We start from the raw sequence: 13,420 nt of genomic DNA, 5'->3' as shown, positions 1-13,420 counted from the left end.
TTCAACTGAGATGTAGTGGTTTTTGAAACAATCTTGGAAACCCCAAATGTAAGGTAGCTAGACTTTTTGTTTTTTTGATAATTGTGGTGTCCGGGCTAACTCGTGCTCACCTCGACTAATTCCACGGGATAATTGTCACCTCCCACCAGCAATAGATGCCTGATAATTTTGTCCACCAAGGCTAGGACGGAATTCTCCTAGTATTTTTGTCTCTATTGAGAGATTTGAACTTGAGACGTCATAGTTCTCAACTCATTGACCACTAGGCCACACTCCTGGGTGCAATTACCAACAACCCATATTTGGACCCCTTCCATTTCAACTATAGAATAGCTATGTGAGGAATTCTGAAATTTTGGGGTTGGAGAGTTGAATAAGAAAATGGGGATGATTTCAAGTTTCTTGCTTTTAGATGATCAAGTCGAGAAATCTCGGTTTTTGGCACAATGTTGAGCCAAATATTAATGTAGCTAGAAATAGGGCAGCCTAGCGCACTAAGGCTCCCGCTGTGCGTTGATCCGGGGAAGGGCTGAACCACAAAGGTTTAATGTATGCAGTCTGCATTTCTGCTAGAGGTTGTTTTCATGGTTTGAACCCGTGACCTCGTGGTCACATTGGCAGCAAATTTACAGTTATTCCAAGGTTCCCCTTCTTGACGTAGCTAGAAATAATGTGAGGAAGTCAGAGATTTTGGATCTTATTGGTTGGTATAGAATAGGAGAGATTAATATTTAGCTTGTTTTTTAGTTTTTCTTACTTGGTAATACCATATGGACCTTGACAAAATATTGGGTTTTGCTTGTCGGGTTGAAAGGCTGGTTCAGAATTGGCTTGTAATTAACTTAGTAGTGACATTTAAATGGATGAATTGCTGTCCAGATTGATAACATTTTCCAAATTGCTGTAGTTTCAACCGTGAATATATCTTTATGTAGAGTTCTCTACTTGTTGGCACACCTTTTGTACATGGGTGATTTCTCACTGTCATAAACTTATACTTGACTAAAACATGTGAACATTAAGGTAGATGTGCTTCAATGCAAGATTGGACAAGGCGAGTAACGGTCATATCAAAACAAAGTATGCAAACAACACACGTAAAGGATAAGATAAGACAAGGTCGTTCGGATTCTGGAGGGATTGATGTTACTAAGAGGGATATGGTAGATCTAAATTCATATGGAGGGAAGTTGTGGCAAAACACCTATAATCTCCTAGTACCAATGTGGATTAAGCTAAGAACACAACAGTAGAAATAAAGGATCCATATATTTGATACCAATTATAGTTGGCTGTAAAGTTTAGATTTTAGTTACTTTAAGTTTGGATATTAATAAGAATGATATTTAGGGAACTCCTAGTCTTGACTATGGAGAACTTCCAACCTGCCCCCAAAAATAACATACTTACCAGTTATTGGAGTGAAATATAGGTTATAATAGAGTGGAACTGACTATAGAGGATTTGTATGGCCAACCCAACTAGTTTGAGATCGAGGCATAGTTGTTGTTGTTGTCCTCTTTTAAAATTCCCTTGCAGAAAATAAGGAATCAGTGATATATGCTTTCAATAATCTTTTGGTTGATTTTTAATAGCTTTCTCGGAGTATAATCTTCTGTTTAAGATTTGGGCTCTTTCTGAGTTTGTTCACTGCATGTATACGTCTTTAATCTCCAACCGTGATCATAGTGGGAGAATGAGATACTATTTTCACTTCTTGTCTATTAAGTTTGTACTATATTCTTCATTTCCCGTTATCATCTTTTAAATGTATGTTTCAGCTTGAGGCTGAGTTTAAGAAATGCTAATTTACAAGCAAAGGCAAACATGAGGAAAGCTGCTCAAGAAGAGGTAGTTTGTTATTTTTATAGAACATACCATTTAGCATGTCAGAATTATTAACTTGCCAAGCATCCTGCATTTTATCCCTTATTGTGGCTGATACTCACAAAAGATATCATGCTGACATCTGCCTCGATAATGATGTCAAATCATGGAAATCTTTTCACGGCAATTTCTCCTCATTTGGATCAGTACTTGCAAAATGCATCATACTAAAATCTGCCTTCATATGATGTCAGAGGGAGCTTCTCTTGGGAGGTGGAGAAGAATCTACAGCTCGCAGACGAAATCTACAGTATGTGGTACCATTTTAGTCTTTAATATTACCATTGTTATATCCACTTTGCTATGTGTGTGCTTGGGCAGAAATATCGCAAAATTTCTTTCTAAATTATTAATCTATTTGCCAGGACAAAAGCTGGAATGACATCTGCAGCTGAAAGCATCACGGAGAGCCTGCGCCGCACTCGCCAACTTATGGTTCAGGTTATTTCCATCTTTCTTCTATTTTCAGTTGCTTGGTTTAAGCCCTTCTTTTTAATCTTTTGGCTAATGTATTTATATATGAGCTTTTTATGTTGCATAATACTGATTGTTCTTTTGTCGTTTATCTTATGTTTACAGGAGGTTGAAAGAAGTGCAAGCACTCTAATGACAGTTGGTAAGTACCTTTCCATGCTTATGAATGGCATTCATCTTGGCATGATGTCTTGCTTCATCCAGATGACATTTTTCTTGTCTTCTCTAGTTCTTTTGCTATTTATTTATTGTTGTTACTTCATAACAAAATATTGATGGCATGAAATGGATGTTTAAGGAAAAGGTCATATTGAGATGAAAGGTATTTTTTCTTTTACTTCTAAAATTTTAACCTTTCTCTTCTTCACTTTTAAGGGGATATAAGATATTTTTGTAAAGAATGGTGTTATAATGGAAATGCGTCAAAGAACTGCAGTTTTGGTGCCATACAACAAGGATAATAGGATCCCTTTCTGGACATATGTTAGGAAGTGTATCAAACATTCTATAAAATGAAACTTTTTATAGTTATGGTGAAAACAAGTCCAGTTTGAGAATTATCCTGCGCTGCTCTTTTCTGAATAAATCTTACTTGTGCTACTTTTGATTATGCATCTGAAGTAATGTGGAAAATAGAACATCATAAACCTCAATTTCAGATATATGCCATTTTTGTTGGTTAATCAAACCTCAACTTAGAGATATGCATTGTTCCTAACATTTTTTTTTTAAAAAAAAAAAGAGCTAGGCCTTGTGGGATTTGGACTGATCACCTAGGTTATGTACTAGATCAAGTTTACTTAAATATGTTTACCTCACTGTAAAAATAGCCCTATAGATAAACACCATCTGCAGCACAAAAGCGTAACTAATGGTTGTAAGGTAAAATATAACCAGAACATGACCAGAAAATACATTGATGTTATTCATCACATGGCTTGATGGATCTACATATCCAATGCGGCACGTTGTACATGAATCGGTATGGTTTCCTTAATGAGGCAATATGTGTTCAACAGCTGCACCTCTCAGTAGATGAGAACAACATGGGCTTATTATCCCTGTTTTTTGTGCTGATGACTACTTCCATGACTTTTGGATGTTATTCTTCATAGCCTAAATGTGAAAAATATGTAAGTCGAGGCTAGATGACAATATACATATTTTGGATACTGCAGATGAATCAACAACCGTATTAACAAAAGCCGAGAATGAGTATAAGGGCCACCGCTCCTTGCTTTCACGAACTCGAAACCTTCTGTCCACAATGCAACGGCAGGACGTTCTGGACAGGTATCATGTGACAATGACTTTGTAAAATAACATTGACCTTTTTTGCAATTCGAATTGCAGAATTTATAGTGACATTGCAATTTTGCTGGATCATACTTTTCCCTGGTTGTTGATTACGTTGTTTGGAAGCGTATTTGACCTTAATTGCCACACTGACACAATCTGTGAACAGGGTGATACTGGTGGTTGGATTTATTATTTTCTCCTTGGTCGTGCTTTATGTGGTATCAAAGCGTGTGGGGCTGCTCAAGTTGCAGCGTAAACTCATCGAAGCTGTGAAGTCCGGTTCAGCTGGACAGGTGGAGATAATAGCTGGAGCTGGTGGACAGGGTGCAGATGTTGCTCAGGTTCAGATGAATCCTGTACCTGAGTTAAATGTACCCTTAGAACAAGCAATGCATGATGAACTTTAAACTCCCTGTAGCTTTGTACATTTTCTTTGTTTCATGCAATTTCATCTATGAAGCTCTATATCTTGGTTACAGACTTGCAAGAAACATTACATTCTTTTGTTTCCTTTATTCACAGCTCGCCTTGCTTCTCCCTCAGTTATATGTTTTTTGATCTTGATTTTGTAAACACAGATAAACAGTATATCTCCAGTAACTTGCAGAGAATGGATATACAATATTGTTTTGTCTATCTCGCTGTTCTGCTGTTGTTATTTTCCTTCCTATCTTGTTATGATTACACATTCTTCGAGCTGAGGGTCTATTGGAAACCGCCTCTCTACCGCACAAAGGTAAGGGTTAGGTCTGCATACATCCTACCCTCCCGAGACCCCACTTGTAGGATTACACTGGGTATGTTGTTGTATTATAGACACAGATAAACCAGAATGTGTGTAAAATATTGTTTGTGTTCTTGCACTTTGGCATAACATAAGCCTTTCAAATGAATGTAGCAGAATGGAATGACATATATTCCTATTTTATGCACAAAATTGACAAACAGCACCTCTTTTTGTAGAAAACCAAATAAAATAGAGAAGTATATAGAGTGCAAGCCATTTAGAGGAGATGAAGAAACTATTTTTATACATGTAAAAGTTTAGGATTATGCTAAGAGCCAGAAATTTCTATGAGTTTTGGTGTTGAGAAGATATCCTGCAGTTTGGCCCTTCTTCTGAACTGCAACACAAGTGCATTTGCTGTTGTCAATCAAATGTTCTGCCATATCCCGTCCCAGTCCTCTTAGTGATGCACTTCTTCCAGGCCTGCCCACACAAATGCAAGATGATTCACAACAACAACGACAACATACCCAGTGTAATCCCACAAGTGGTGTTTGGGGAGGATGAAGTATACCCAAACCTTACCCCTACCTCGTAGAAATAGAGAGGCTATTTCACACTTGTTCAACTAAAAAGAAGGAACTCTTGAAAATATGCATCTACTTCTTGTATTTTTACCCCTGCTCGGTAGTTTCGTAGCAAGTTGGTGCACGGTTTTGAACCTCGTTAGATTATGAATCCATCCCTCTACCCTTCTCCACCTAAATGCCCCCTATGGCAGAAATTAAACTCCGAGTGTGTGTCTAACTCATACATCACGCATTATACTCTTAACGTTACCATATTTTATGGTGGTTGTATTTGTCATTTTGAAATTAGATAATATGAAAAAGAGTGCAAACTCACCGAAGTATTACGTTAGAAAGACTCCTTCTCTGACCTATAACAAGAACATCAATAGCAAGAGATGCAGATTTAGCAAGAATGATAGAAGCCTTTTCCTTTGCATTGCCATCCATTTCCACTGTTTCTGTACAAATTTTTATCTTGGGTTGTGCAGCCTCACATGCATGTTTCATTGTCCCAAGAAAATCCATGTATCCCTTTCCTAAGCACCCCTTAACACCACCACCACCGCTTTCCACGGCCGTGTTAGAGGATGCAGATGATGGTGGTGGTGGTGACGGCGTTGACTTTTTGAAGAAAGCACCGAACGAACCACCGTTTACACTTGCTCCATCTGATGGGGAGGTGGACGTGGACATGGACGTAGCTGGATTTGGCAATGGCTTCTTGATCAAGGCACCAAGGCGATTCCTCCATGCATTAGGGTTACCAACATGCAGAAGAATCAACGTGTCATTTTCCGCGACCGCATGGGAGAGCGCGTACTGAAGGGCGGAAGCTGACTCACGAGTTGGATCTGCCACCACCATTATTTTTCGTGTTGAATTCTTTTCATCTGTCATAACATCGTCTCTGGCCATTAGTTATTACCTCCAAATACGCGAACCGGCCACCACCACCACCACCACAAACCACCCACCACCACCCGTAAAACGTTGGTTTTCTACCTAATGATAAAACCAACGTTTGTGGGAATGGTAGTGGAACGTTAAACAAGGAAGAAAACAAGAATATCAGGCTTCCATTTTTTTAGGCTTCTGGTATATATATGATATATATCTATGTATATCAGTCAAAAGGGTAGTTTTTTTTCCTAAATAAATTGTGATCCCTAAACTTAATGCCCTTCTTGCTGTTTGTAAATTCCATTAGAAAAAACAAATGAATGTCAACCTCTCAAAATTGAAAGCATAACAATTTTTTCACCCCCTAGGTTCTCCATAAGTACAAACACATACACCTTATAATAAGATAACAAAAATATCATATTGTACTTACTTATTTGTACAAAACTTGCAAACAGTACAAGAGTAGAAACTGCAAATGCAAATCACACATTTGAAGGGAAACAATATTTGAGAATCATAGCTTCATCAACAGAAATATGGAAATTAATGACATTGAATAGACAGTGTGCTTTAGTTACACTTGAAGGGAAAAAGTATCAGGTGCAATTGCATTAACAAGTAGCTTACTCTCTCCTGATGCTAGTACATAAATCAGAACTTTGGTAGTTCGAAATTACTACCAGTGTTGTACTTATCAAGAGCTAGTCCAAAAAAATCTTGGAAGCAATGACCTAGCCTAACTCTGCTAAATTTGTCTTCCTCGTCGCTTCTGATGGTTTGCAAATGATCTAGAAGCATTTCGGCTGTGTCCACTTGTTGGATATATCACTTATTCGTCAGTAACCAATCGCTGAAATCACATTGCAAGAATGCTAACAGTCATCATGTCATCCAAATGGAACATAAGCAATATGATAAGAGGGGAGAAAATGTCTAATGTGATGCATATATGGATGAGGAAAAGAAAGAACTAAACGGAGCTCGTACATGATCAGATATCAGGCCAACATCAGCTTTTGGCATTTAATTTTTCTTCAAGGATTTTGTCCAAAAGTTTTGGATTTGCTTTGCCTTTCGATTCCTTCATCACCTAGTAACCAGCACAACAATGTCAAACATATTAGTCAATAGCCAGCATGATATGAAAACAACAAGCTTCAAAACTAAATGAAAACATACCTGGCCAGCAAAATAACCTTTCAATTTAGTTTTACCACCACGGTATTGTTCCAGCTGCTTTGGACTATCAGCAATCACCTTATCTACCATTTTCTCAATCTCTGTTGTGTCATTAATCTGTTTATTCAAAAATAGAGTAGTACATTAGATTCCTTTAGTAACGAATATGCTTCAGTTCGATTTCCAATTGCCAGTCACGTAAATCGACAACAACAAACACTTCTTTAGATAAAGTAACATCAAAAACATTACCACGACAGTGAGTCTGAGTTACGCATGATTCACTTAGGTCAAGATCAATTTCCAGACAACAAAACTCATGGTAGAAATCCCTATTCCAGGGAGTGTAATCAAAACACATATACTCGGCTTGACACGCTACAGAAGATAATTTTGCGAACTTTTAACCGTGAACCTTTCTTGATAAGATAAGTAATGGAAAGTTTTATCAGTGATGTGTATGCTATTTGGAGTAGATTATCCACAAAGTTCATAGAATCAGGTTAACGCAAGATTCATCTTCAAGTATCTTTATTTCTAGTCGTTTCATGATCAGCTTCCCTATCTAATCAAAGGATCTCCAAATGACTACGATTCAGGTAACATGGACAATGCTTTTAACTCTACCCATCAGAATGAGGAAAACAACAGTCATTGATGATTTTGGAAGTTGATTCGAGTAATTTTTTATTTGAGAAGTAAAAGAATCCAGTTTTACAGATGATTATAAAGCACATTAGCTCATCAAAAGAACAGCAAATCATTTGACTATTATTTATAACAAGAGGAAAATACAAGAGTCCTTGCAATACTGCAAGTCGACTTGCCTGAACCAGACCCTTTTCTTTTATCAGTCCCTTGACTGTTCCGCCTTTGGCGATTAGCTCAAATAAAATCTGCAACATTCAATAACAACTGGTCATCAGAAACATGATAATTGAACAGAGTGGATCAAAATAAAGCCAATGAAGAAAGTGATCATTCGCATATATTTATGCATTTCTAAAGAATGCTACTGATCATGCACAAGTGATACTCTTTCCCTCTTTTATGTGGATGGATCCATGCACATATTAAGATGTATCATCAAAAATGACTTATGCCGGAAAGATTCTTGATGACAGATTTCTCACGCTCAAACAACAGCTTATGATTATCACAAAGTTCAGTACAACAATAAACTGAAGTTACAAAGAGATTATGTTGTTGCAAATATAGGGACTCCTTTAATTGGCCTCTATAGCAGATCTCATCAGTCATGACTGTCTAAAGAATATATATGCTAAGTTCCTCACATCTGTTCTATCTTTAGCTACCCTGTTTCTAAGACATGGTAAGTAGAATCATTGTCACCAATAAGAAACATCATATCAACTTCAGGCTTCTCAAAGGCAACGGGGACTGCAATTAATTTAAGGCCAGCGAATCGCAGAAGAATTCAGGAAAGAAGAGAATTGATACGAAATTAAGAAGCCTAACAGGTAGGTAACTTGTGACTGGACAAACCCCAACCTAAACGCACCCAAAAATATTCTAAATGCTGAAGACGATAAGCAAAACCAAAAATCCACTTAAACATGTAGAGGAAAAATATTAAATGTGATTTTCAACCATAACAAATTTGGATACTATATCATCACCCTAAGTGTAATTACCTCCTTCCCAATCTTTCCACTGATAGTCCCGTCTTTAATGGAAGCTATGAGCTCCCCCAGCTCTTGAGGGGTAAGTTTAATCTCATTGATAGTCACTTTCTCATTTTTCATGTATGCAGCAATATCTCCCATAATCCAATTGGCAGCAAGCTTTACATCAGCACCTCCTGCAATTGTTGTATCAAAAAAATCTGCAATCTGAAACATTCAATTATCAGTGGATTATGGATATTTCTACATAGAAATAATGGGAAAAGCAGACCTGATTTTGCAAGTTAACAGTCCAGAAATTTTGAAGACTGAATGATGAAGGCATGTCATACTTTAGGATTCCTTTGAAGACAAACTTGATAAGGAAATCCATCCATGTCAAACAATTAAGTCCATGAAAGGATGGTAGTCTTCTTGAACAACATCATCCTTCCCTTCACTAATAGTGGTAGTCTTCTTGAACAACATCATCCTTCCCTTCACTACTAGTCCTTTACTTATTCAAGTTTCCACTTTCTTCACACACCCCCACCCCCAAAAAAAAAAAAAAAAAAGCTTTGGTCTCTTTGGGCCATTGGAAGAGCAGAAGGGAGAAGGGAAGGTAGATATTGCAAGGGGCATACAGCTAAATGAACTTATGTGTATCTAAAAGTCAAATAATGCTTGTCCTTTAGCTGCTTAAGGATTCAAAGCATCATATTAAATTTCCGTATGAAAGCACTTTGTGCACAGGTTAAACCCTTACGAAATAACACCAGCTGATAGATTTTAGTACTGGAGTGTCCACATGCCAATAAAGCAGTATAAGCAGAACCTGACAATGAGAAGCACTTACATTGTTGTCATTGGCAAGAAACAGGACATCTTGCATGCTTAGGCCCATTTTCTCATACCTCCGACGCTTATCTTCTGGAATTTCAGGCAATGACTCACGGATATTGTCCACATACTCCTCAGTGAGAGTAACTCCAGGAAGATCAGGTTCAGGGAAATAACGATAGTCAGCAAGTCCTTCCTTTTTCCGCATGGTTACTGTTTTCTAGATGTATGAGAAAGTTAAGCATATAAGTTCTCCATGGAAAGACAAGAGCAAATTAGGCTGATATACTGTAATAGCATCAAAAGTTAGTGTTGCATACCTGAGCACCTTCCTCCCATAGACGAGTTTCCTGTACAATTTGATCAACCTGGCCTTGGCTATGTAGTTGCACCTGTCTTGAAATTTCATAGTCAATGGCCCTACTCACCGATGAGAAGGAGTTCAAGTTTTTAATTTCAACCTGAAGCAAGATAAAATATATCAGTTCGTTATATAGGACATTGACTTAAGAATATGCAAATTAAACTAAACACTCACTGCTGAGAATTTCCAGAATATAGAAAGGGAACAATAAAGAATTAACACCAATGACACCGAAACATGATCCATAAGGCAGAAGAAATGATGTAATTAACATGAAAGTTGCAAAAATGGGGAAATAGTGGTCACTCTAGTGACTAATTAGGATACTAGCCATTTATAAAGTCTTGAATAGCATTCAATATGTAGTTTGAGGAATTAAGACAATATATAATTTGAATGCTAAAGATGTCTCCAGTTTCAAGTTTCTCAAAAGAAGGTGATTTCCACCAACTGAAGCTGAATTTCTGTTCATCAAAATATGCAAGATTGAGTTCACTAAACTTCCAGAGACCACATTTCACATTCAAAATGACAAGTACAGTCCCTTACTAAGTTAAATGCTAAAGCAAGAATTTCATAAATGGACAATCTGGACTTAAACCTGTCACTAAATTATGTTGTCCGCTGACCTGATTATATAGGAGCCATTCTTTATGGTGCAGAGATGAACTGTGGAGATGGAGCTAATGTATCACTTAAAACACAAGTATTACCGAACCATCCAAATAGAAGAACGGAAGAATCAGATAAGACAGAAAAACATCCACAAAGGAAAGCAAACTAGAATATTTACGATCATATGCCTAAATCATCCCGTTATAAATAAGTATATCCTATGCATAAGATAAAGCACCAGAGATGACAAGCACATCATGCAAACCTTTGTACCAAACTCTAACTGCCCAATTGGACGGACTGAAATATTGACGTCACAACGAAGTGATCCTTCTTGCATATTCCCGTTACTCACTCCCAAATACCTGACCAACCTTTGCAATTCTGAAGCATATTCTGCAGCTTCAATACCAGTTCTCATATCTGGCTCAGAAACAATTTCTAACAACGGAACTCCTGCCCTATTTAAGTCAACCTGAATCAGAAAGCCCAAAAAATCAATATCCATCTAAAATTCATAGTGAATCCTGAAACCAAAAGGAATATTTTATAAATAGAAGTAACAAGTATGTTGGATCAAATAATCAAACTCCATTCATGCACACATACAAAGAAAATTGATACAAAAGTGAATGGCCATAACATTACAGTGTAATGAATCTGATGAGTACAAGAATATGCTATCCGAAACAAAGGGACAGAAAATAGAAAAAAAAAAACTGACGAGCACGCGAATATTCAAATGTGAAAGAGTTCTTTCCTGTGAGTAGCTCCCACCATCGGTATGAAGCAGCTTCCCTGCATCTTCTTCCATATGCACCCTGGTAATGCCAAACTTTCTATGGCCACCGCCATACTCGAGTGGAAGATCCACATCAAGATAACCACCAGTAGCAATTGGTATATCAAACTGTGATATTTGATACCCTTTTGGAAGGTCAGGATAAAAGTACTGTTTTCTATCAAACTTGGAATTCATAGACAGTTTACAATTGAGAGCAAGGCCAACTCTTACTGCACACTCAATCACCTTTGAGTTCAACACTGGCAATGCACCAGGCAAACCCATACAAACAGGACAAACACTGGTATTTGGTGGAGAACCATAGTTGTAAGGGCAGCTACAAAAGGCCTTAGTAAGAGTGGAAAGTTGAACATGAGTTTCTATCCCTATAACTGCCTCATAATCCTTCAAATATTTATCAACTGCTTTGGGTTGGCTTTGTGTGGAAACTTTCAACTTTGTCTGTTCCTTTTCTTGGGTTGCAGTTTGTGTCTGTGCACTTCTCATACAACAATATAAAACACCATGTTTTCTAGCAAAATATGAAGATGGGTATAACATAGACGGGTTAATCTGTATCCCTCTAAGGAATGTCAATGCCATCTTACTATCAGAACAAACACACTAAACTATGCCTGCAAATCATCAAACATATTGTTCAGAAGATTCAAAGTAGTAACAATATTTTTCAGAAAATGCCTTAGTGTATAAAGATTGCAACTTTAAGCTGAAACTAGTAAAGAAAACTGACAACAACATGCCTAGGGCATTCCCACCAAAGTAGGATCTGGAGAGGGTAGAGTGTACGCAATCCGCACCTCTAGTGGTCAAGAGAGATGAACCCGCACCACATTTTTTCGAATCGAAAGCCCCAATTCCAGAGAGGTTGTTTCCAATAGAACCCCTAGCTCAAGACAACAACAGTATAGAAAAAGACGTAATAGCAGTACAAGAAACAATATATCGTACCAAAACAACATATAGTATCAGAAACAGCTTCAAAAATTTACCATGGACTAAAAAGCTTCAAATTAACACCAATTTTTTTTTTCCAAGAAAATGCCTTGTAAGTGCATAAAGATTAAAACTTTAAGCTGAAATTGATAAAGAAAACTGATAATAGAGAATACCCAAGATTCATCTTGGACCAAAAAGCTTCAACAATCAGAAGCTTCAATTAACACCATTCTTTTTCCAAGAAAATGCCTTTTAAGTGTATAAAGATTGTAAATTTAAGCTAAAATTGATAAAGAATGCTGAAAATAAAGAACAATCAGGATTTATGTTGGACAAAAAAGCTTCAAATTTATGTGTCACTTTTCGCTTCTTGAGTGTCAAAACGGTAAATTTGGACATGAAATCTTCAAACTTATTGAAATAAAATTTATATATATAAAAACTATGTAAAAATATTATAAATTACAATAATTTACAATCCAAAATATTTACGGTCCGAAAGGTGCCACATAAATTTAAACAGAGGGAGTCATTTTTTCTCAAAAGATGCTATGAAGTGTATAAAGTTTGTAACTTTAAGCTAAAATTGATAATGAAAAGTGAAAATAGAGAATACCCAGGATTTATCTTGGACTAAAAAAGCTTCAGCAACTGATGAGTCTCTCTCATACACAATACTTTAGAAGAGAGGTCCAATATTTTACTCAAAAAAACTTTGAGACATTAAGGAAAACTGCTGGAAGGTATTTGAACTGTACACAAAAAATATTTAAGCCATAGAGGCAGATTGTATGAACATAGCAAAATTGTGAGAGTGAAGAAGTTTGAAGAATCGATGAAGATAAAGGGAAATCGATATCATTCATGAAGATAGGTATTGAAAGATTAAATTTATAAAATGTGGATTAAATGAACCACATGTGGTCGTGCCGGAGTGGTTATCGGGCATGACTAGAAATCATGTGGGCTTTGCCCGCGCAGGTTCGAATCCTGCCGACCACGTTTCTTTTCCTTTTCATTTTTTTTCATCTTTTTGCTTAAAGTATGTATTGTTACAGCTTACGGAGAACATAACCTTAATAAGAAGGTACGGAGGACGCAAATTAGTGTAGAGGGTTAGTGGATAGAACATAACCTTGATAAGAAGGTACGGAGGATGCAAATTAGCGATCAAGCTGGCAAATCGAATCCTGC

At 37.0% G+C, this 13,420-nt stretch overlaps 3 protein-coding genes and 1 non-coding gene across 6 annotated transcripts; 2 read left to right on the top strand and 2 right to left on the bottom strand.

The window, feature by feature from the left end:
* Nucleotides 1–24: 24 nt before the first annotated feature.
* Nucleotides 25–4,296, top strand: LOC107864559. The gene is made up of 6 exons (XM_047409008.1): nt 25–1,851; nt 2,082–2,137; nt 2,253–2,328; nt 2,467–2,503; nt 3,540–3,654; nt 3,827–4,296. The coding sequence occupies exons 1-6, from the start codon at nt 1,828–1,830 to the stop codon at nt 4,065–4,067; spliced, it is 549 nt and encodes a 182-aa protein (XP_047264964.1). The 5' UTR covers nt 25–1,827; the 3' UTR covers nt 4,068–4,296.
* Nucleotides 4,297–4,443: 147 nt separating this feature from the next.
* LOC107864560 lies at nt 4,444–6,075 on the bottom strand. The gene is made up of 2 exons (XM_016710977.2): nt 5,294–6,075; nt 4,444–4,870 (listed from the first exon to the last, which is right to left on the bottom strand). The coding sequence occupies exons 1-2, from the start codon at nt 5,872–5,874 to the stop codon at nt 4,711–4,713; spliced, it is 741 nt and encodes a 246-aa protein (XP_016566463.1). The 5' UTR covers nt 5,875–6,075; the 3' UTR covers nt 4,444–4,710.
* A 308-nt stretch (nt 6,076–6,383) lies between these two features.
* LOC107864558 (glutamyl-tRNA(Gln) amidotransferase subunit B, chloroplastic/mitochondrial) lies at nt 6,384–13,086 on the bottom strand. Of its 3 annotated transcripts, none has more exons than XM_016710971.2 (11): nt 12,843–13,052; nt 12,088–12,173; nt 11,246–11,904; nt 10,751–10,960; nt 9,827–9,967; nt 9,523–9,726; nt 8,697–8,894; nt 7,869–7,937; nt 7,042–7,158; nt 6,850–6,952; nt 6,384–6,712 (listed from the first exon to the last, which is right to left on the bottom strand). In XM_016710971.2, exons 3-10 carry the CDS (start codon nt 11,870–11,872, stop codon nt 6,872–6,874), a joined length of 1,647 nt encoding a protein of 548 aa, XP_016566457.2. In that variant the 5' UTR covers nt 11,873–11,904; nt 12,088–12,173; nt 12,843–13,052; the 3' UTR covers nt 6,384–6,712; nt 6,850–6,871. The 3 variants fall into 3 exon arrangements, with proteins under 3 accessions (XP_016566457.2, XP_016566459.2, XP_016566460.2); XM_016710973.2 differs by having other exon boundaries at nt 12,031–12,173; nt 12,843–13,044; XM_016710974.2 differs by lacking the exon at nt 12,088–12,173 and having other exon boundaries at nt 12,843–13,086.
* Nucleotides 13,087–13,146: 60 nt separating this feature from the next.
* TRNAS-AGA lies at nt 13,147–13,228 on the top strand. Its single transcript has one exon. It is a non-coding gene; the product is annotated as a tRNA-Ser (tRNA).
* Nucleotides 13,229–13,420: the final 192 nt, after the last annotated feature.

Source organism: Capsicum annuum, chromosome 3 (genome assembly GCF_002878395.1).
Source record: "Capsicum annuum cultivar UCD-10X-F1 chromosome 3, UCD10Xv1.1, whole genome shotgun sequence".
Lineage (NCBI taxonomy): Eukaryota > Viridiplantae > Streptophyta > Magnoliopsida > Solanales > Solanaceae > Capsicum > Capsicum annuum.
The sequence above is the reverse complement of the archived record's forward strand: the minus strand, read 5'-3'. Positions and strand labels throughout refer to the sequence as shown.

Coding starts and splice junctions, on each gene's coding strand:
- LOC107864559 (XM_047409008.1), top strand. CDS start 1,828: ATGAGGAAAGCTGCTCAAGAAGAG. Junction 1,852..2,081: donor GGAAAGCTGCTCAAGAAGAG/GTAGTTTGTTAT, acceptor ATATGATGTCAG/AGGGAGCTTCTCTTGGGAGG. Junction 2,329..2,466: donor CTCGCCAACTTATGGTTCAG/GTTATTTCCATC, acceptor TTATGTTTACAG/GAGGTTGAAAGAAGTGCAAG.
- LOC107864558 (XM_016710974.2), bottom strand. CDS start 11,872: ATGGCATTGACATTCCTTAGAGGGATACAGATTAACCCGTCTATGTTA. Junction 9,968..10,750: donor AGTTAGAGTTTGGTACAAAG/GTTTGCATGATG, acceptor ATCTTGCTTCAG/GTTGAAATTAAAAACTTGAA. Junction 6,953..7,041: donor AAGGTTATTTTGCTGGCCAG/GTATGTTTTCAT, acceptor GCTGGTTACTAG/GTGATGAAGGAATCGAAAGG.
- LOC107864560 (XM_016710977.2), bottom strand. CDS start 5,874: ATGGCCAGAGACGATGTTATGACAGATGAAAAGAATTCAACACGAAAA. Junction 4,871..5,293: donor CTTTCTAACGTAATACTTCG/GTGAGTTTGCAC, acceptor TTGTGTGGGCAG/GCCTGGAAGAAGTGCATCAC.